The sequence below is a fragment of the Dreissena polymorpha genome, chromosome 1, assembly GCF_020536995.1.
Source record: "Dreissena polymorpha isolate Duluth1 chromosome 1, UMN_Dpol_1.0, whole genome shotgun sequence".
NCBI classification, from domain to species: Eukaryota; Metazoa; Mollusca; class Bivalvia; order Myida; family Dreissenidae; genus Dreissena; species Dreissena polymorpha.
The window spans coordinates 69457778-69482566 of record NC_068355.1 but is presented as its reverse complement, the minus strand read 5'-3'; the positions used below and the strand labels follow the sequence as shown (position 1 = coordinate 69482566).

Below are 24789 nucleotides of genomic sequence, written 5' to 3'. Positions count from 1 at the left end.
CACTTTGCGCTAATCAAGTTTAGACTGTATCTTACAACTATTATTTTACATTTTAATCACCAGAATGAAATCTTTGCTACTTTATGTTGAACAAGCGATGTGTTCGTGAAACACTATGTCCCCATATATATGACCTTTGACCTTGAAGGATGAACTAAAACTACACTACACTAAAAGCACTAGAACCTTGAAACTTACACACATGGTAGCTATGAGCATATGTGCGACCCTGCACTATTTGGAATTTTGATCTTACCCCTGGGTCAAAAGTTATAGCGGTTGGGGTGGGGCCGCGTCAGAAATTATCACTCATTTTTTTAGGTTATTTTACATTTACTTCTTTATTTTTACACCGATTCACTTCAAATTGATACTGGACCTCTCTTATATCAATACGGTCAATCTCAACCATGCATGGCCCCATTCCCAACCCTGGGGCGCCCCGCCCACATAGGCCACACGCACCAAAAATTTCCATTTACTATAATTTTTTCATTTCTACACGGATTCACTTCAAATTGATACTGAACTTTTGTTATGACATTAGGGTCAATCTCAACTATGCATGGCCCCAATCCCAACCCTGGGGCGCCCGCCCACATAGGCCACACCCACCAAAAAATTCCATTTACTATAATTTTTTCATTTCTACACGGATTCACTTCAAATTGATGCTGAACTTCTCTTATGACATTAGGGTCAATCTCAACTATGCATGGCCCCATAACCAACCCTGGGGCCCCGCCCACATAAACCACACCCACCCAAAATTGCCTTTACTATAATTTCTTCATTTCTACACCGATTCACTTCAATTGATATTGAACTTCTCTTATGACTATACAGTCAATCTCAACTATGCATGGCCCCATTACCAACCCTGGGGCGCCCCGCCCACATAGACCACACCCACCCAAAATTGCCTTTTACTATAATTTCTTCATTTCTACACCGATTCACTTCAAATTGATACTGAACCTCTCTTATGACAATACGGTCAATCTCAACTATGCATGGCCCCATTACCAACCCTGGGGCCCCGCCCACATAGACCACACCCACCCAAAATTGCCTTTTACTATAATTTCTTCTTTTCTACACCGATTCACTTCAAATTGATACTGAACTTCTCTTATGACAATATGGTCAATCTCAACTATGCATGGCACAATTACCAACCCTGGGGCGCCCTGCCCACATATGTCACACCCACCCAAAATTGCCTTTTACTATAACTTCTTCATTTCTACACCAATTCACTTCTAATTGATGATGAACTTCTCTTATGACAATACGGTCAATCTCAGCTATGCATGGCCCCATTACCAACCCTGGGGCACACCTAGGTCAAACATTCGGCGTGGGGATACGCGTCGGCCTCTGCTGCGCCATTTCTAGTTTTATTTTGACACAGAAACATCACCTCTGGTAAAAATAAGCAATAAACTTTATAAGCGGAGATTACACTATATCATTATGCATTCTTTTTCAGGTTTCTTTCATATATTTATGAAAACAAAATCAAGAAAAATATTCTTACAGTAATTTGATCTGTGTGGTATACGTGTTTAGAATGATCCGTGTTTTGAGATAATAACGACAATATATATATTGTTAATTAATTTCAATTATTTCACTACTACTACTACTACTACTACTACTACTACTACTACTACTACTACTAACTACTACTACTACTACTACTACTACTACTACTACTACTACTACTACTACTACTACTACTACTACTTCTACTACTACTACTACTACTACTTCTGCTACTACTGCTACTACTGCTACTACTACTACTACTACTGCTACTACTGCTACTACTAGCAGTAGTAGTAGTAAAAGTAGTAGTAGATCTATTATTATTATTTAAAAATTGATTCATTTCAGTAATCACCTATTTCACAATAGTGAGCGGACTAATTAGTTAAGGGAAGAAAAAAAAGAGGAAACAGTTTCACATGACAGGAATACTATACAGAAGGGGACACTAGGAGTAAGGTTGGAGCAGGCGAGACGAAACGATAGCAAACTGTTGCCAACAATAAGAATGTGGATGGACTAACGCAATTGAAATTTTAATTCGGACACAAATTCTGCAATAGAAATTGTGTCAAATATTACACAGGTTGACAAAAAGCAAAGTAATATGTATGTTTTAAAATCAAATGTGAAATAAAAACTGATAAAACAGAATCCACCAGACATATTGGTTTGTCATGGATTTCAAAGTGCCTTGCATCATTGTGAAAAAAACTTACAACGACTAAAAAATGTTACATTTTCAACATTATTTTCTATTTTGTTGTTATTTAAAGTTGAAGGTAACCGGTATGATTAACTAAAAACAAAATAATGGTCATAGTAGAAACATATATATATGGGTGTGTTTGTGTGTGTTATTTTAAAAAATTATGCTCCAGCGTAAGATTTTAATATTATAATGGGGATTGTATAGCATGTCTTTATATCATAATTATGTATTAGTTCAACAAGCGGTGAAAGCGTAGTGTATAGCCATTATGTGTTTTACACGCTATCGCATTTAAAAATCCAGTTTCAAAAACATTATTGACAAGCATTTTTTAAACAACTGAAAAGAACTGAAAAACTTAAAAACAGTATACCACACAGATCATTCTAAAAACGTATACCACACAGATCATATTACTGTAAGAATATTTTTCTTGTTTTTGTTTTCATGAATATATAGCAGAAACCTGAAAATGAATGCAAAATTATATAGTGTAAGCTCCTCCAATAAAGTTTTTTGCTTAATTTCACCAGAGGTGATGTTTTTGTGTCAAAATAAAATAATGTCCCCACACTGATCCTACCTTTTTCTAACCGTTCAAACGCGCGGTTGCACTTTACTGAATTTTTTTATTTGTTTTATAAAATCATGATACCTATAGAAAGCTCTCATGAATGAGCGGGCTCTCCACTTTATCCCATTAAAAATGGTGGCATGTTAAACAAGAGGGCCAAGATGGCCCTTGTTCGCTCACCTGAGAGGAGTCTGTTCATTCAATCTTTACCAAACGTCAAACTTCACCTACATATTGTCCAGACAAACATCCTGGTCAAGTTTCATCATTATTGAACCAAAACTCTGGAATATGGAGTGTTTTTGTTTTTGTAAGATTTGACCTGGTGACCTATATTTTGAGTTGACCCCCCCTTACCAAACATCAAACTTTGCTTACAAAAATAAATATTATGACCAAGATTCATAAAATCTGAAACAAAATTGTGACCTCTAGAGTGTTTACAAGGATTTTGTATAATATAATGAAAATTTGGACAATCTAAGGGCAATAATTATGGCATTTATTATGTGATATATATAAAACCAATCTTTGAACCAAGTTTCATGATTATTGGGCAAAAAATGTGATTTCTAGAGTGTTCACAAGCTTTTTTTACTATATAAATATAAGAAAACTGCCCCCCCCCCCCGGCAGCCATGTTATTCAACTGACAAGAACTATTTTCAAACTCAACTCTCATATCAAGGAAACAAATGTACTGACCAAATTTCATGAAAATTGGGCCAAAAATGTGACTTCTAGAGTGTTCACATGTTTCACTATATACATATAGAGAAAAATGCCCCGAAATGTTTTTTCACCGATCTGGACCATTTTCAAACTCGTCCGAGATATCAATAAAACCAATGTTTTGACCAACTTTCATGATGATTGGGCAAAAATTGTGACTTCTAGAGTGTTTACAAGGTTTCTCTATAGCAAAATAAGGAAAACTGCCCCCCTCCCCCCCCCCCGGCAGCCATGTTATTCAACTGACCGGAACAATTTTTGAACTCAACTCTCATATCAAGGAAACAAATGTTCTGATCAAATTTCATGAAAATTGGGCCAAAAATGTGACTTCTAGAGTGTTCACATGTTTTCACTATATACATATAGAGAAAAATGCCCCACCCACTGGCGGCCATGTTTTTTTACCGATCTGGACCATTTTCGAATTCGTCCGAGATATCAATAAAACCAATGTTTTGACCAACTTTCATGATGATTGGGCAAAAATTGTGACTTCTAGAGTGTTTACAAGGTTTCTCTATAGCCAAATAAGGAAAACTGCCCCGCCCACTGGCGGCCATGTTTTTCAACGGACCGGAACCACTTTTAACTCGACCAACATATCATTAAGGCAAACATTTCCACAAAGTTACATAAAGATTGGTCATGAAATTTGACTTCTACAGTGTTTACAAGGTTTTTCTTTTTTTTTACCTAGTTTTTGACCCAGCATGACCCAGTTTTGAACTTGATCGAGATATCATTGGGACAAATCTTCTGACTAAGTTTCATGAAGATCTGACATGAAATGTGGCCTCTAGAGTGTTTACAAACCAAATGTGGACAACGGACAGACGGACGGAAGACGGACAAAGACCGGTCACAAAAGCTCACCTGAGCAATAAGGTGAGCTAAAAAGTAACACTTAAAAATCTTACCTTTGTCATGCTTTTGTTGATATTTTACTCCCCACATAGATCTTAAAAGGTCACGTGGTATAGGCACCGTGGTAAATGGCTTGGGATTCCAAACATCAGCTTTCAAATGCTATTGTGTTTATCTTTTTCATTACTATTCAGTAACAAATAACATCGTTGGTTTTTCAGTCACAAAGAAAACAACTAAATTTATAACTATATAAAAACAACAACAATTAGCTTCAGTATATACATATTTCATAATTTGCGACATACATTTTCAACAATCTTTTACTTTACGTCAATTGACATTTTTGTTACGGTTCACATGTTCAATGTTGTTTTATGTTTACAGTACTGTTAGCAGACAAGAAATGTCTAGTTTATTTAGCTTCGGCTTTACAAGTAACTTTAAGTCTGCAAAATCCAATGAAAAATGCACAGAAAAATCATCCGAAAGTGCCAAAAAGTGCGAATTGAAACGAAAACGCAACTTTTTACCATAATGGAAAAGTGAGTTTGAATGGTTGAGATATGATGAATCGTTAGGAGAAATGTTTAATAATCAAATATTGGCACAAATCTACATTTAGACTTAAATTATACTTTAATTACTGTAATAATTTTGTTAATGTGCAAAAATAAAAAAAGGTTTTGTGGTGTATCATTTTGATCTTTATCAAAACATATGAGGTTTACAGTTAATGGTTTACAGTTAATGTGATATTTCATGTTTTGGCAAGTGGCTTTACGTTCAGGGCAAGTAGATTTTCTAAGTACTTAGTTGGTTTTTAGGTTAATGTTGAGCCCTGAACCATTGTCAGTTTAAAAAAATATATTTGTTGCCATAGCAACCAGAATTCTTGACATATGAACTAAATGAATTGCCATGCATAATCTCCATATTGCCATCTGTCCATGTTTCAAGTTGCAAGACAAACATGAAGAACTTTCAAAGTTATCGCAGGATCCAGAAAAGTGTGACGGACTGACAGACAGACAGGGCGCAAACCATAAGTCCCCTCTGGTTTGACCGGTAGGGGACAATAATATTGCAGTCAAAGGGGAGTTACTGTGGCAATGGTAATATTAAATGCTTGAATATTATGATATTTGTTTGTTGAATGTGTAATATTTTCTAAAAATTGATTTATAATATATATATATTTATGGTTTATTCGTAAGCAGAAAGTGGTACAGAGTTAAAGCAGAATACTCTTCCACTGGAGATGCAAATCTGTTGCAGACTTATGTTAGTAAAAACCTTATATTTGAAATCATTCAGCTTTAATTGTTCGGGGAGGACTCAAACTTTTCTTGTGTGTCCCTGCCACTTTGCGCTAATCAAGTTTAGACTGTATCTTACAACTATTATTTTACATTTTAATCACCAGAATGAAATCTTTGCTACTTTATGTTGAACAAGCGATGTGTTCGTGAAACACTATGTCCCCATATATATGACCTTTGACCTTGAAGGATGACCTTGACCTTTCACCGCTCAAAATGAGCAGCTCCATGAGCAGCTCCATGAGATACAATGTACACGTGCATGTCAATTATCAAGTTGGTAGCATCAATATTGCAAAAGTGACATTAAATGAGCGATTTTTACCCATATATTTTACCTTAAAGGATTACCTTGACCTTTCACCACTCAAAATGTGCAGCGCCATGAGATACACATGCATGCCAAATATCAAGTTGCTATATTCAATATTGCAAAAGTTATGGCAAATGTTTAAGGGATCTTTTCATGGTGTGGTAAATTGACAAAATTGAAAAAAGTTGTTTCAGATAATTCGCAAATTTTCGTTTTAGTTATGAAATTTGTGAGGTAACAGTATTACTGAACATTTACCATAGTCCAATAAAGCAATTATATGTATCTTTTGACGATTTGAAAACCTAAACGATTTGAAAACCTAAAAATTATAATGCGTTGCAATGCAAAATGATTGAATAATTTGGCGAGTTCTGTTGTTGTCGTTTAAATTTACGAAACTACGAAGAATTTTATATAAGGTATAAAATACTTAAACTGTGTATACCCGGCGGAATAGCCGAGAGGGCTAATGCGTTTTTACTTCTGACTACCTCCAGGACTCCGGGGGTCACTGGTTCGAGCCCTGGTACCGGTCTTTTAAAGTTTATTCTTGATTTTATACTGGAACTTTTAAGATCCAATGTTTACATTTATCTATATAAAGCATTTAATGACAAATTTCAAAATATGTCAAAATCTGTGAAAAGGCCACTTTTAAGTTGGGGCAAACAAACAAACCAACAAACAAACCAACAGACAGGGCAAAAACAATATGTCCCCCACTATGGTGGTGGGGGACATAAAAAGATGTTCATTTAAAGTCTTTACTTTAGCTGTGTTACATGTTATAAACATTATATAAAATACAAGACAGTTCCATGGCTGGCCATTTTTACCCTAGGGATTTGATTGAAACAAGCTTGATAGAAGACTATCATTCCATGTTATAAGGCAAATATTGTCATGGTCTTCTTGTAAAATATTTTAGATTTTTGAGCAATTTTGCAATATAAGTCTATATTAATCATGTGACCCCCTGAGTGTGGCTAGATTTAAGTACAAGGGCATGATTTAACCTGTTTCAACTCGATCAAAAGCAAAGTGAAAATGGCTATGTGCAAACAACTTTAAACCAGAACAGCCTATGAGGTACTCGCATTCTGTTCAGGTTTTATGCTGTTTGTTGCTAATCGGTCACTAAGAATTGGAAATGAAGCCTTTAAAATATGAATCTTATAGGAAGAAAGGCCTTTTATTAAAATAAAATTTTTAAGCGACTACAAATGTGCAAAATACATATCTTTGTGGTAAAGGCTAAACTAAATCTGTAGAGGACCACAAGACAATGTTGCACACGAAACATTAGAACCCTTTAAGGTTATAGATAGTTTCTAAGTTGTTTTTATTACTATCTATATTAAGCTCTGGGGAACAAATGGACTAGAACAAATTGATCAACTTATAAAAGAGAAGAGATTTTTTTTTTAATGTTTATTTCTATGAAATTTCTGAAAGTCTGCCCAGCCGTTCAGGCGGGGGAGTCTTGGCACGCACAAACTGACTGACCACAGGCAACAGGGTATCTTAACAGACGGACTGACCACAGGCAACAGGGTATCCTAACAGACGGACTGACCACAGGCAACAGGGTATCCTTACAGGACTGACTGCCGACAACAGGGTATCCTAACAGACGGACTGACCACAGGCAACAGGGTATCCTAACAGACGGACTGACCACAGGCAACAGGGTATCCTAACAGACGGACTGACCACAGGCAACAGGGTATCCTAACAGACGGACTGACCACAGGCAACAGGGTATCCTAACAGACGGACTGACCACAGGCAACAGGGTATCCTAACAGACGGACTGACCACAGGCAACAGGGTATCCTTACAGGACTGACCGCCGACAACAGGGTATCCTAACAGATCCCCATTAGGACTCACTGATCAAGAGAGCTAAAAACTTACCGCATTTATTGTGCAAGGTGTTGTTGTCTTATACATTCTTCTATGCCATTCTAAAGAGATTCCACTGCTGGGCTCTACTGATACTGTAAATAAGGTTGCCTTTATAAGCTCTTTATTAATGTCTTGCTGTCCAAAATATTCATGTCCTACTATGCTTCCATCAGTGTACTGAAATTAAAGGTTCACATAAAATAGCTCTCTTTCAAAAACATCAGAAAGTATCATAGTCACTGAACCATTGATCATATGAGTCGTGTTCTGAGAAAAGTGAGCATAATGCATGTTCGTAAAGTGTCGTCATTGATTAGCCTGTGCAGTCTGCACAGGCTAATCAGGGCCGACACCTTCCGTCTTAACTTGATTTTCGGTAAGGTGGGACTTCCTTGAAACTAAAAATACCATAAAGCGGAAAGTGTCGTCCCTGATTAGCCTGTGCAGACTGCACAGGCTAATCTGGGATAACACTTTACGCACATGCATTAAGCCCAGTTTTCTCAGAACGCGACTCATATGAATAATGGAATTATACACTATGAGATTCAAGACTTGCAATATCTTTAAATATAAATGTACCAATATAATTCAAGGAGTCCAGTTTTTATTTGACGATATATTGCCATTTCAGGGTTGGACAGTTTAACCTGATTAAGTAGAATATATGTAGTATTTCATTGGCATATGTAAACTTAAAGATGAAAATTAATAAATGAAATCAAACAAGAAATATGACCATGTCAAGAAACAAGATTTTCACATTTTACTTATTAATTTTGTTGATTGAAATTATCTTTCCAAGCAAGGTCCTCATTTAAGGTATATGTACCAACATGCAAATTAAGTTCTGGAGCGGTACACATTTTAAGTCTACTTTAAGTTACAATGACCTTGAATTAACCAAAATGCAATTCTTCTATAGGTCTACATGTACATCAACAAAATAAATTAATAATGCGCAATACTTTCATCAGAACTAAAGCTATAGAGCGAAAACTATTTTTATTTCGTAAGCAACATACACTAAGACTTTGACCCCATTTGCCCCAGACCTTCCCGTAGTCAGTCTATATCAGACCTTCCCGTAGTCAGTCTATATCAGACCTTCCTGTAGTCAGTCTATATCAGACCTTCCCGTAGTCAGTCTATATCAGACCTTCCCGTAGTCAGTCTATATCAGACCTTCCCGTAGTCAGTCTATATCAGACCTTCCCGTAGTCAGTCTATATCAGACCTTCCCGTTGTCAGTCTATATCAGACCTTCCCGTAGTCAGTCTATATCAGACCTTCCCGTAGTCAGTCTATATTATAACCAAAATACACACATAATTTCAGCATAATATACATGTATCTATCCTATTTTAAGCAGCAGTGTCCTGGACCTTGGCCACGATACATTTATTGGTCTTGATCCCTGACCTTAACCCATTTATGCCTAGTGGACTCTCCCTTCCTTCCAAATTGGATCCATTTATGTCCAAAATTAGGGATGTCTAGTATATTTATTTCTATATTAAGAATATTTCTTACAGAAATTCATTTAAGCAAACAGCGCAGACCCTGATGAGACGCCGCATCATGCGCTGTGTCATCTGGGTCTAAGCTGTTTGCCAAGGCCTTTTTTCTAGACGCTAGGCATTAATGGGTTATGTGATGTTTCTAAAGACATGTGTAAAGTTTTCATTGAGTGTCTGTGTAAGTTTAAGAGATATGTTCTTGTTGCATGCCAACTTGGACCTGAATTTCATCTTGAACACAAACTCAACCTGACTTTTCTAGGTCGTAAAGGGTATACATGTAATCCTGAAAAAAACTGGTCATAGCTGTAGGTCTTATTAATCAGTTACTGTTTATACAGATCCCAAACAAATATCCACAAACGTTTACCTACAAAAGAGGCGCAATTTTTCTTAAATGCAGGTCAGACTGAAGTACCTTGGTAAATAACTGCCCATGATGATCCCAAAGACATACAGGAAGTTTCAAGAGAAAATCTCAAGCAGTTACAAAGACAAGTACTTGCTGCAGTCATACCTGAACTAAAATGTCATCTTACACACACATCTTAAGAAGTCTTATTATAAGTTATATAAGTAAAAAGGGGACATAATTCTAGTAAATAGCTTGTCAAATTTATTGGTGTTGGTCAGTGAATGTTCATAAAACCTTTGACACATACATGTATGTGGAGTTTTTATTCAATATATATGCATGTTAGATTAAGAAATAATAAAGAAGTTGCAAGCAAAAGTTTACGACCGTGGACAATATTTTCAATTTGCAATCCGTCATACAAAAGTAAGGCGGCAGAATATATGTATTTTATATCGACTTTTTTAAGGCATTCGATATTTGTGCACATCCAAAGACAACAGTATAGACAACTGAAATCGCGTATTAAAATCGGAAACTATCTAACCGATGCATTTGTTGTGAAAAGGGAACTAAACAAGGCTGTGTTAGTTCAACAATAGTTTTCTCCCTTTATATAAACGACCTTATAGATTACTTGAAATCTGCAAGTGATTGCGGGGTAAAAATAACCGGTTACGATTAAAAGATTCCTGGTTTCCTTTTTGCTGATGATGTCGCATGCGTAGCAGATACTGTCATCAATCTTCAGCGATCGATTAATCATGTGGCCTCCTTTTGTGATTCAACAGGAATGCAAATAAACATTGACAAATCGAAAATCATGGTGTTTTGAAACGGAGGACCACTACGGGCATACGAATCTTGGACGTATAAAGGAGTGCAATTAGAAACAGTCCCTTTTTATAAATATCTCGGGTCTTACTTTACGCCAAAACTACTATGGACTAAAACAAAAGAGATCCTTAGCCTCCAGGCGCTTAAGGCAGTCAACTCCATACTGAACCAACAGAAACACTTCGGTTATTTTCACCACCATGAAGCATTTAAATTGTTCGATTCAGTAGTGAAACCTATACTTACGTACTCGGCAGAGGTGTGGGGATACCAGTATTGTGAGCAAATTGAAAACGTGCAAATAAGGTTTTGTAAACGTATAGCTTGTCTTAATAGAAATGTGGCCGACTTTTTCGCGCTAAGTGAATGTGGGAGATATCCACTATTCGTAACATATATGAACAGATGTGTGAAATACTGGTGTAAACTCACGCAGATGCCAGTAAATCGATACCCGAAACGGTGTTACAATATGCTACGACAATTAGACGAGGCTGGACGCACTACATGGGCTACGCAAGTGAAGAGGTTACTATTCCAATATGGATTTGGGTATGCGTGGATACACGGAGACGTTGGAAACACTGTGGCGTTCTTGAAACTTTTCCAAGACAGACTAAAAGACTGTGCTAAGCAGAAAATATTGGCTAGTATAAACTCCTCACCAAAAGCGATTAGTTATAAACTTTACAAAAGCATCTTACACCCAGAAAGATACCTCTCTATACCTTTAACCTACATTTTGATGAAAACGCTATCAAACTTTCGTTGTTCTAGCCACAACCTAATGATCGAGAAAGGGCGTCACATGAAAATTGACCGCCAGTTCAGATTTTGTCAATACTGTCAAACCAAAAATATTTATGTTATAGACGATGAATTGCATTTCCTATTAGTATGTGAAAAAGTTAAACAGCTTAGACATAAATACTTTCTGGAAGAGTGGCTTCATTCTGATCCATCAGAAGCATTATTTATTCGTATAATGTCAGACTCTTCTCAGAGAGGCATTTATGCACTAAGTCGTTTTCTGAAAAGCGCGTTTGAACTATCATAGAAGCTTTAAACATAATTGTATAATATTTCTATATATACTGTTTGTATCTTTATAGTTTAATTTCGTAAACGGAAACATTGTGTGAACGTAAAACATAGCTTGTATTTTGGGCCGGAGGCCTTGTATTACTAAATAAAACTTATGTTATGTTATGTTAACCTGAAAGTACAAAAAGTGTAAGTCACATAATTCTGCTAAATTACTTGTCAGAGTTATGGAAACTGGTAATTGACCTCATATAACGACATAAGTATAAAATGAGTGCTTGCAGTAGAAACAAAGGTGATGCATGTTTACTTTAAACAGCATTACTCACCAACTGACAGTGTCACCGTTATTTGGATGAGAAGTATAGCTCTAACTACCTTTATTACTCTTAAGTTTTCGGACACTCTAAGTTTTCGGACACCCTCTTTTTTAGCAAAAAAAAATATTTTTCGTGACTCTAAATTTTCGGACATATGGGTTTTCTTCCATAATTAAAGTCTCTTTAATTTCGGACAGTATATTTTACCGCAATATCTACAGACTTCGGCCCTGTTTTCGCTTATCTTGTGACACTTCGATAATGGATTTTTACAAAGGGATTAAGATCATAAAACCTGCAGATTTATGCCTGAGGACAATGGACCATTACATTCGCGTAATTGGGTAACTAAACATGTATACCGTAGAAAGAAATGGATTCACCCAACCGCATTTCAATAGTGTCGTCCAAGGACTGATTTTCTGTTTTAACGTTTTTGTTCTACACAAAGACCTATAATACACTATATATATAGGTCTTTGTTCTACATCATTTCAGGCAAGAGTTAGCAAAGCTGTAAATATGCATTTATTTTTAAGCAGAAAAAGAAGATTTAATCACAAGAAGATTACTGTACATTGATTTATTGCATTTATTTCAATATAATTATAACATTCGGACACCTTAATTTTGCCTCTAAATTTTCGGACACCGGTAATTTTTGAATATTTTTCGTATCTAAGTTTTCGGACACGATTTTTTAAAATTATTTTTAAGTGTCCGAAAACTTTAAGTAATTACAGTATTTGGTAAATAATGCATCTTAAACTGATGTCACTTTACTACCTGTGTTTGCTGTATACAACAATAGTGCTGTTTATTTTTTACTTACAATATGATGGTGAGATAAATGAGGTTTAAATGGGCTAAGCATAATGATACCACTGTTCACTTCACTTTCTACTTTTTAAATGTTCACTTACCTGCACTTGTACGAGTCCACCATAACAGTCTGTCCTTATCTTCCATAGGCCATGCAAAAAACCATATTTGTGAAGAACTGTAAAGGAATCAGTAAATGACACACAGTAAACCACAACGGTTACAATAAGCACCATTCTTTTACACACTTATCCCAAGACACATATGGGTCATGCCCTGTGAAAAGGGGATTTAATGCATGTGCGTGAAGTGTCATCCCAGATTAATCTGTGAAGTCTGCACAGGCTAATCAGGGACAACAATTTCAGGTTTAATGAAATTTTTGGTTTAAAGAAAGTCTCTTCTTAGCAAAAATTAGGTTTAGGCGGAAAGTGTCATCCCTGATTAGCAGACTTCACAGGCTAATCTGGGACAACACTTTATGCACATGCCTTAAACCCCCTTTTCACAGAGCGTAGCTCATATCATTTAGAAAATCAATATAATCAGCCAAATATTATAGAAGAAATAAACATTATCAGAAATGGTATCATTCATATCAATATACCTTTCGCATAAACTTCTTTAAATGAAAGATTCCATCCTTCAAGACAAGTAAATTTGTACTCTGAAATAAAAAGCAATAGTTTTATCTATTATATATGTCATTATAATATCCTTTATCATATTTTCAGTGTCACTCTTACAGAGATCGGGATAAAGGTGCGCAGTGTGTTGTTTTCCCAGCACGAAAAAGTGCGCATCATTTCCGTAATTCGATGTGCACCATTACGCAATGTGATGCCTGTTTCATAAATCTTATATAAGATAAACTACTCTTACACAAATGATTTGTTTGCTCTTACTCGACTTATGAGATCTTTCATGAAAAAAAAACAGGTAGATCCCCACATCATCGCGGTTATGTTTGTTGAAATTGTTGTTGTCATAAAAAAATTGTTGATTTACAACGCAAAACGTCTTATTTGAACTGACGCAAATTAATTTAATCATATTTTTCAAATTCGTTTTTGCTTTATTTTAATAATTTTAACCAAAGTTTAATGTTATCATTTTTTTTTTACAGGAATTGAAAACAAAAAGTCAGTTATAGTCTTCTGAAAATTTACACTCTAAGTGAATTGACAGTTTGAAGTCATCATAGGAAAGCCGCTTCCCGTCTGAAGCAATAAAGCGACACATTTTTCTCGCCGCCAAAGACAAAATTGACTTCCTTTGTCTAGCAATCAACGTGCCAAACCAATCATGTGTTTGTTACTCAATGGCATTCGTCCAATTTTATAATAGCACTTGCATAGCTCCGCCTTTGAAACTTTTGCAGAGAAGGGAGGTGGAGTTTAACGGTTAATTGAGCAAGTGTTTACACAAGTTGATATTTGATGTGCCGAAATTACTTGGCCCTAACAAAGACCTATAGAATACATATAATGTATTTTATAGGTCTTTGGCCCTAAGCATTAACACAACAAATGCATTTATCAATGATTTTCCGAGATATACCGATTGGTTCCGATTTACAAACTTTCTGTACAGTTCCTAACTATGGCAGACGCCCGTGTTAACAAAATTCCTACACACATATATCCATTATCGTAAATAATGGCAGTGTTTTAATGGATTATTTATACTAATTATCAATTTACAAGGTAATATTATTTATATCTACTATAATATCAGGTTTATATTACTATTGGGACTAAGCACTTCCCATTTGCTACACGAATATAACAGGTACGAAACAGCAGAGTGACAAAACCTCCACAACTCATTCAGTTATATAACAAACGAGTATACTCACTACTTAAACCTTGTTACTACTGGTAATATAGATGACCGTTTAATTTATCATATCGTAATTAACATCAGCGTCTTTACAGTGATAAACAACGTTAAGCTTTCACATTCATCTCAACAGTAGAGTTGGGGTTTGATAAGCTAAGTTGACATCCGAATTACAAATAATCCGGAACATACTATCAGTTTGATAAACAATCAAGATTACCATGTAAACAGCGTTGTTTCCATAATATGTCACACTCAGACATCTGATACATAAGTTTGCATGTTAATGATAACTTTGTGATTGCTACTCCATTGAGAAAACTCAATATATGCGACAGAATTTCCGGTGGTAATTCCGTGAAAAACATCGCGAAACTCTAATGAAGGTTTCGCTACGAGGCAGTTTCGAGCCCGTTTCCTCACGTCGCAGTGCTGGTTTCCGGACGAATTATATGTTTTCGGTTTAATTTGTATTATATAAATTATGGGATACTTGACGTTCCAACAAAGAAGAGAACTGCGCTTTTTGCCACAGGCACTTGGCATTAAGTTGCACCCCTCAGCTGCTACCCCCTCCCCAAACCCTAATCAAAGCGCTGACGGCATTGTAGTTGTTCTCTATTGCATAATTCAAGACGCAACTAATTTTTCATAATTAATCGCAAGTTTGAAATCAACACACGCAATTCAAATTTATAAAAAGCGTGTCATAACGCACGGGTCGAGATTTGTGTGCACTTTTTATCATCCTATTTATTTTATAGAGATAACTTAGACAAAATAACAACAACATGGCCCTTTTAGACGTTCTGAAAGCATATAAAGTATGAAGATAATGGTAATGAGAACTGAATATACAAGATACAAGATACAAGAATTTTTATTTAACGTCGGATATGAACAACAGTAAACATTAGCTCATGAGCTATTTCCCGAAAAACATCTGTATATAGTATAACAAGTATAAATGAGCTAAAAAGATTAAGCATATTATATAAGCATTTAAAGTACATGTTAAAGCACATGAAACACAAATTAAGTACAAGTCTACAGTAAGAGCATAATATTTTGCATGCAACAAAACACAAACATATAATACAAAGGATACCTTAAAGCTAAAAGAAAGATTAAGCATAGTATATAAGCATTTAAAGTACATGTTAAAGCACATAGTTAAAGTACATAAAACACAAATTAAGTACAAGTGCACATTAAGAGCATAATATTTTGCATGCAACAAAAATAAACGTATAAGAAAAAAGAAATAGTGAAGAAATATACTCATTATAAGGCATGTGAGGACACATATGATGTGCACTCCCAGAGGGTTTTCAGCACTGTCTGCGCCTCCGGAAAACGGAGGCCCTCCCAAAGCAAACGGACCCGATCCCAAACCGAAAGTATAAAAAATCCCAATCCCCCCCCCCCAAAAAAAAATTATTTTTAAGAATGAAGTGTCTTATAACTGGTGTGACTAACCAGTGTTTGTTTTGTCAAAAATATCTGCTATAAGGTTTTGACTGTACAGTTCTTATCTCAGAGTGTAACTGTAACTGAAAAACAAAACTGCAGTACTTGAATAAACGTTGAACATGCCCAATATTGCATCTGTTATATAAAGAAGACAAAATAACAAATTAAAAAAAATATATTTGTTAAACCACTGAATTATTTAAGCATGATAAATTCACAATTTTTTCCCAAATGAGCCGTTTCATCGAAGCAAAAATTCCAATTTGGTCAGACTCCTTTTCCCAAAATAGGCAGAAAACCCCCTGACTCCCGTAGTATAATTTTTATATACATATACCACGATGATAGGGCGAATACCACAACTTTTCCGCTCACCGTCGAAATTTTATACTTCTGACAAGTGCACCGTATCCTTTTGACGAAAAGTAACATTGCGGACAAAGACCAATCCGGTAAGTAGGTGACAAAATGTTTTAATATAAGACACTGAACAATGATTGCCACTTGCGAAGCACTCCACCGAATTTCTGAACCAATATGTCGTCTATTTAAAAGTTTACTAGTCGTTTTATATTTAGCATGACTTTGAACAAGTGTTTACAAAAAGTCGTGTCGCGCTCGACACCATTCGTACTTGTGAGAAAAATGTAATAATCCGATTATTTTCGATGTGTCAGACCTGCTGTGACAGACTTAAATCATTGTATATATAAAAAGAACATGCCATACGAAGCTGTTTGTTTCAATATCTGTTAACGGCCTAATTTTGGTGAAAACATGCATCACTTACATAAAAATCGATGCACCGCGCAACACTGATAATAAGCACCGTATATATATTCAATGTAACTGAAATTCGTGGCACCGCTAACTTCTGCACGTGGTTTTAAATGATAAGCTATAACAAGCCATCGTGAGCTTAATTTATTTACGATAATTTTCCATTTATCAAAGTTACATGTCCCAAATTTTATCATGAAAATGATTACATGCTTGCACCAAAAAAAGGGATCGATTGTCTTGCTTTCCATTACGTGGAGGGCACATGTTTAAGTCTCATGTTTCAATTTATCTTTATTGTTGTGGTATAATACAATCATAATTGATATTTATTATTTATTGATTTCAGATTCATAATCCGTAAATGAAAAGATGTCAAGCTACGATTATAGAAAGGTATAGGCAAATGTTGGTGTAAAACTAACCGAAAGAAATAATAAATTAAATTATCTATAGAGTGTGCATTGTGATGTTGCATTGGTTACATTTACTGAAATATGACTTTGGTGTTTTTGGCCAAAACCAACGGTATATACCAAATATGCTCTCGACTACTTAAATCAGAAAAAAGCGGTTACAATTATAAAAAACAACTTGTTTTGAGACTGTCTATAGAAGCTTGTGAGTGCACGTCTCCATAGATAAGACATTACAGCGCGGTCCGTTTTTACGAGATGTAAAGGGTTCGAATCATATATAGTTATTTCCGTCAAGTATTAAAATAAATAAATTGAAACCCAAATATGTTCAAAGTACACTGTAATATTGCTTTGAAACGGTTTGTACACTTGTTTACCATCGTGATTCAGTATGAAGCCATTATTTGACATTGTTTTAATAAATATTGTGCTTTATATTTGTTAACAATTATGACCCCAAACATGAATCTTAACACTTTTCCGTGAAATAATCTATGCACAACTCTCCAGAATTTCATGGTGTCTTCTTTGTATGTCATCATTGAGGTTATCGGTAGACCGTACCACCTGACAGCATCCAGAAACACTAGCAGAGCAATATTTGTCAGCGGAAACTTGTTGTTACATACCAAATTGATAAAGTTACAAAAGTCATAGCATAAATTTGCCGAGTGTAATTTTTGAAAGAAACCTGGTAATAGATGTGTCACTTTTTCAGTCATGTTTTCTAAACTGCTATTTTCAAATAATTTCTTTTATGATGATCTTGCTTTCTTGGTTTTCCGTTTGTGTGGAGCATTAACAATATTGTCATGGAAGGCTGGGCGGCACTGATCAGTTGGTGTCTCTGTGACATACGTCGAGCTGGTACATGCCGGTTGACGGTCGCCTGGAGATGCGCTGGTTTCATTTTCAGCACCGAGAGGAAAAAGGCTCCGTTTCTTGTTTTTTGGTTTGTTTAAACATACATTGGAACGTCTCTTCCATCTGAAAGAAAAAATATCAAAATAAAGCGGTGCCAAAAAATCATAAAGATGCGGTGCCTTTACGGACATTGTTGAGCGGTGTCCATATTTCTATAATGTCAGTGTTGAGCGGTGCATACTTGCTAACACGTGTAAATGTAAAAATCACAGTTATATTCAATAAAGCATGTCATAATGTGTTGTAAATTGATTCTTCTACCATAAAATACCGTTTAACCAAAAAAATCTTTCATTTAAAATGTTTAAAATCTGCAAAAAATACGATTTTTCGCGTCATGAAAGTCACTTCTTTCAAGACATGCTCAAATTGTTTTCAAAGTTTTGAAGTTAAAAGCGACTCAATTTTGATGCGGTAAACGGCAATTATATGTAAAGTGTATACTTCGTTCGATGGAATATCTTTTTATTATCAATTTACCTTCTATCTTGTTTTTTTCTTTCATTTCTGTACTCGCCAAAAAGGTTGAGGCCATGTTTTTGACAGAACGATACGGTGCGCTTGTCAGAAGTATAAAATTTCGACGGTGAGCGGAAAAGTTGTGGTATTCGCCCTATCATCGTGTATACACTAGTTTGTGGTTTGACAATTATAACACACATTTCATGCGATGAATATGGGACTTACAAGTGAAAAAATATATAGACAATTTGCAATCACCATCATATTAAATTAATATTGTTGGAATATCGAATACTTATATCACGATGATAGGGCGAATACCACAACTTTTCCGCTCACCGTCGAAATTTTATACTTCTGACAAGCGCACCGTATCGTTCTGTCAAAAACATGGCCTCAACCTTTTTGGCGAGTACAGAAATGAAAGAAAAAAACAAGATAGAAGGTAAATTGATAATAAAAAGATATTCCATCGAACGAAGTATACACTTTACATATAATTGCCGTTTACCGCATCAAAATTGAGTCGCTTTTAACTTCAACACTTTGAAAACAATTTGAGCATGTCTTGAAAGAAGTGACTTTCATGACGCGAAAAATCGTATTTTTTGCAGATTTTTAACATTTTAAATGAAAGATTTTTTTGGTTAAACGGTATTTTATGGTAGAAGAATCAATTTACAACACATTATGACATGCTTTATTGAATATAACTGTGATTTTTACATTTACACGTGTTAGCAAGTAGGCACCGCTCAACACTGACATTATAGAAATATGGACACCGCTCAACAATGTCCGTAAAGGCACCGCATCTTTATGATTTTTTGGCACCGCTTTATTTTGATATTTTTTCTTTCAGATGGAAGAGACGTTCCAATGTATGTTTAAACAAACCAAAAAAAAAGAAACGGAGCCTTTTTCCTCTCGGTGCTGAATATGAAACCAGCGCATCTCCAGGCGACCGTCAACCGGCATGTACCAGCTCGACGTATGTCACAGAGACACCAACTGATCAGTGCCGCCCAGCCTTCCATGACAATATTGTTAATGCTCCACACAAACGGAAAACCAAGAAAGCAAGATCATCATAAAAGAAATTATTTGAAAATAGCAGTTTAGAAAACATGACTGAAAAAGTGACACATCTATTACCAGGTTTCTTTCAAAAATTACACTCGGCAAATTTATGCTATGACTTTTGTAACTTTATCAATTTGGTATGTAACAACAAGTTTCCGCTGACAAATATTGCTCTGCTAGTGTTTCTGGATGCTGTCAGGTGGTACGGTCTACCGATAACCTCAATGATGACATACAAAGAAGACACCATGAAATTCTGGAGAGTTGTGCATAGATTATTTCACGGAAAAGTGTTAAGATTCATGTTTGGGGTCATAATTGTTAACAAATATAAAGCACAATATTTATTAAAACAATGTCAAATAATGGCTTCATACTGAATCACGATGGTAAACAAGTGTACAAACCGTTTCAAAGCAATATTACAGTGTACTTTGAACATATTTGGGTTTCAATTTATTTATTTAATACTTGACGGAAATAACTATATATGATTCGAACCCTTTACATCTCGTAAAAACGGACCGCGCTGTAATGTCTTATCTATGGAGACGTGCACTCACAAGCTTCTATAGACAGTCTCAAAACAAGTTGTTTTTTATAATTGTAACCGCTTTTTTCTGATTTAAGTAGTCGAGAGCATATTTGGTATATACCGTTGGTTTTGGCCAAAAACACCAAAGTCATATTTCAGTAAATGTAACCAATGCAACATCACAATGCACACTCTATAGATAATTTAATTTATTATTTCTTTCGGTTAGTTTTACACCAACATTTGCCTATACCTTTCTATAATCGTAGCTTGACATCTTTTCATTTACGGATTATGAATCTGAAATCAATAAATAATAATTATCAATTATGATTGTATTATACCACAACAATAAAGATAAATTGAAACATGAGACTTAAACATGTGCCCTCCACGTAATGGAAAGCAAGACAATCGATCCCTTTTTTTGGTGCAAGCATGTAATCATTTTCATGATAAAATTTGGGACATGTAACTTTGATAAATGGAAGATTATCGTAAATAAATTAAGCTCACGATGGCTTGTTATAGCTTATCATTTAAAACCACGTGCAGAAGTTAGCGGTGCCACGAATTTCAGTTACATTGAATATATATACGGTGCTTATTATCAGTGTTGCGCGGTGCATCGATTTTTATGTAAGTGATGCATGTTTTCACCAAAATTAGGCCTTTAACAGATATTGAAACAAACAGCTTCGTATGGCATGTTCTTTTTATATATACAATGATTTAAGTCTGTCACAGCAGGTCTGACACATCGAAAATAATCGGATTATTACATTTTTCTCACAAGTACGAATGGTGTCGAGCGCGACACGACTTTTTGTAAACACTTGTTCAAAGTCATGCTAAATATAAAACGACTAGTAAACTTTTAAATAGACGACATATTGGTTCAGAAATTCGGTGGAGTGCTTCGCAAGTGGCAATCATTGTTCAGTGTCTTATAATAAAACATTTTGTCACCTACTTACCGGATTGGTCTTTGTCCGCAATGTTACTTTTCGTCAAAAGGATACGGTGCACTTGTCAGAAGTATAAAATTTCGACGGTGAGCGGAAAAGTTGTGGTATTCGCCCTATCATCGTGTATATCACTAAGAATATAATTTCATGATGAAAATTCCATGTACAAAACTTCTGATTTTGACCCCATATACAAATTCAAATATATACAATAAGATAATTGATGAAAATAAAAAAATAATCTGCGAGCAATACTTTTTACTCACGAATTAGGTAGTCATAAAGACAGCCCTGTTGACCCGTTCTTTGTTGTTTATGCATTACTTGTTACCCTAGCAGTTCACACGGTGTCAACAACTCTGACCTAAACATAGGTATAAAGCACTATTGCGTTTTTTCGGCAAAGCTGTTTTACCCAGCTTTTCACCTTAAATGACTCTCACATAACGCCAGCAGACACGCATGAATATATTCGAATATTTCATAGGCTGATTCGAGATAAAACCTCTGAACTTTGACTACATCACCATGTCTGTGCTCATCGCAAACGATGTAGCACTGTTAAATGTAAGAAATTCCGGATTACTCTATGTATGTTCAAACGTTACAAATTGTGGCCCAGTTACAATTACGCATTTAAACCCATCTGGAAGAATTTCAGGGTCAGTACTCGTTCACTTAATCGCCCGGGGAATATATAATTGACTATCAATAAACACAGTTTTGCTTTCAAGAAGAGAAAACAAATATAACCGAAATAGTATAGTATCACGATAAGAGGAAAATAGTTTAATTATCCAACCGCAATGTTTGCCGTCCTCGGTCAGCACGTCTGGAAATCGTTCCTGAACGCCTTGATAGGCTGCCCTTATTTACAAGTTTGCTATTTTTGAATTCAATTTTGTATCAAAAAGCATTGTTCTAAAATGTGACATTTACAATTCGCAATGAGATTTTTAATGACCCTCGTCATGCGAAAATGGGTTTTATTCCATATGCGCCAATCATATATATAGCCCATTCAGCCTGCGCATCTCTCAGTCTGGTCAGGAGAAACATAATGATACCATAACACATTGAGTGATTTTATAGCGAATAGCATCTCCCCTGACCAGACTGCGCAAATGTACATATTGGGTTTAAGATACGCTGTCCGAAACGCATAGGAGCCATGTTCGCATGACGCGGCTATGAAAGTCTGATTTCAATGTGTCAAAAGAAAACTGCTTTTAAATCAAATATTAACATACGATATATTTCGATGGAGAAGAAATATACTCATAATAAGGCATGTGAGGACACATATGATGTGCACTCCCGTAGGATTTTTTTTATCTACACACACTAATTTGTGGTTTGACAATTATAACACACATTTCAGGCGGTGAATATGAGACCTACACGTGAATAAAAACACAATAGTTAAACTTTTATTTTCAGTTTATTTATTTAGAAACGTAAATTGCAAACTTTATTTCAAAGTCAGCATTTACGCCGACTACCTTTTTAAAAGCTATTTCTTGTTATATTTAGTTGTTTTTAATTTTTCGGTTTTAGCGATTATAAAGCATTTTTGAGGTTGTCTATAGTATACCTGTAGTAATTGGTGAGCTCATGTTCAACATTTTATAAATTGAGAACTGTGAATACAAACAAGCTTAACTTTATTATTGCGTTGTTGGCACCCGTCAATACAATAGATCGCCGCTATCTATTGAGAACAAAAGAACGTTTCCCAGAAATATCAAATTTAACCCCGCTGTAGAAACATGAACAAGATTACGAAACGAATAACTCTTATTACATTTGATTGTTTTGATATTCGGTTTAAGCGATTATGAAGCATTTTGTTGTTGTCTATCGTATCCCTGAAGTTATTGTTGAACTCATGTTCAACGTTTTATAAATTGAGAATATAAACAAGCGTAACCTTATACTATTGCGTTGTTTTCCCGAATCTATTAATAGCCTCAGATTATGAATGACCTGTACTACGTCATTAATAGTGGACTATTTTTAATCATTCATAAATAATTTCTTCCGCGACACGTATAATACAAACATTGTTTATTGATTCTTTTCTATATAAGCTCCGTTCAAAAATATTCCATTTAACACGATATTCACATAATGTTTCCATTTGTGAATGAAAATAGCTGGAGAACTCAAACCTCTTGCATAAATTATACAACTCTTTTTCCCGCGGATACGACAGGTGTGGCGGGTAGTAGGCTCTCCGTAGATAAGCCGAACTGACTTGAAATTTTCAGTAGTGGTGCAGGTCGGACCGCAAAGACCTCGTGAAGAGACCGGTAGGACCTGTAAATAAACTCTGATTTAAAAAAATAAAAATAAAATAAGGATGACCTTGACCTTGACCTTTCACCACTCAAAATGTGCAGCTCCATGAGATGCACATGCATGCCAAATATCAAGTTGCTATCTTCAATATTGCAAAAGTATGTATTGCAAAATGTTGAAGTTGGCGCAAACAGACAGACCAACAGACAGACCAACAGACAGACCAACAGACAGGGCAAAAACAATATGTCCCCCACTACTATAGTGGGGACATAAAAATCATTAACAACATTAGCTCTTCGCTACGCGAACAACAAAAAAGTGTCCATTTGTTATACACAATTTAAAAACACAAAAATTAAGTCGATTTTTTTACTTAGCATGTCTTTTTGTAGTATTGTGCTTATATTATGTACATAACTATACTGTTTATCAGAGCACTTGACGAATCCCCCTTTCCCTTTACACAAACTAATTATGATGTAATATCTTAACTTAAGGATGAATAAGCTTTCATTAACCGAAAATACGCTCTTCGACTATCTTAAGATATGTAAATACACTGTTTCTTGAATGAGCTTTGACCTATATATATCACGACAGTTAACTATATTACATTCGCAATATAATTGTGATTGAGCTGGTTGAAGAGTTAATTAACGTTAATTAACGTAAATGGTATACCAAATTGGAACACTATAGCTGAGAGCATTGAAAGATAACTATGCGGATATATAGACTCTAAACAGCGAGACAGTAGAATAGCAAACAGCCTAACTAGATGTGGACATGTGCTTTTTATTTACAATCATCTCCTTAACTTTCATATAGTGTCTGAAATTCGGCATTTTATCTTCCAAGATTGAAGGGACCTTTTCACAGATTTTGGCATGTATTGAAGTTTGTTATAAAATGCTTTATATTGATAAATGTAAACATTGGAACTAAAATGCTCCAGTAAAATACATCAAGAAAATTAAAGAACGAAAAAGTAACACTCAACTGTACTCGAACCACTGACCCATGCAGTAAAAAGTCTAACGCTTATACCACTCGGCCTTCCGTGCTCATACAATGAATGACGTATTTTATACTTTATATAAAAAAATCCTCGTAGTGTCG

At 35.3% G+C, this 24789-nt stretch overlaps 1 protein-coding gene across 5 annotated transcripts in view; it reads right to left on the bottom strand.

Annotated features, from left to right (window-relative positions):
- Nucleotides 1-15210, bottom strand: part of LOC127834082 (F-box only protein 31-like) — a 41285-nt gene extending 26075 nt beyond the window's left edge. The window contains exons 1-4 of one of the 5 annotated variants that reach the window (XM_052359684.1): nt 14943-15210; nt 13488-13547; nt 12982-13058; nt 7992-8074 (exon numbers count right to left, since the gene is read on the bottom strand). In XM_052359684.1, the coding sequence (XP_052215644.1) occupies nt 7992-8074; nt 12982-13027 (129 nt within the window). In that variant the 5' untranslated portion in view covers nt 13028-13058; nt 13488-13547; nt 14943-15210. Of the gene's footprint in view, nt 1-7991; nt 8160-12981; nt 13059-13487; nt 13548-14738; nt 14892-14942 lie in introns of those variants that run through there. The other 4 variants (XM_052359674.1, XM_052359692.1, XM_052359698.1 and 1 more) reach the window with 4 other exon arrangements.
- Between the last annotated feature and the right edge of the window lie 9579 nt (nt 15211-24789).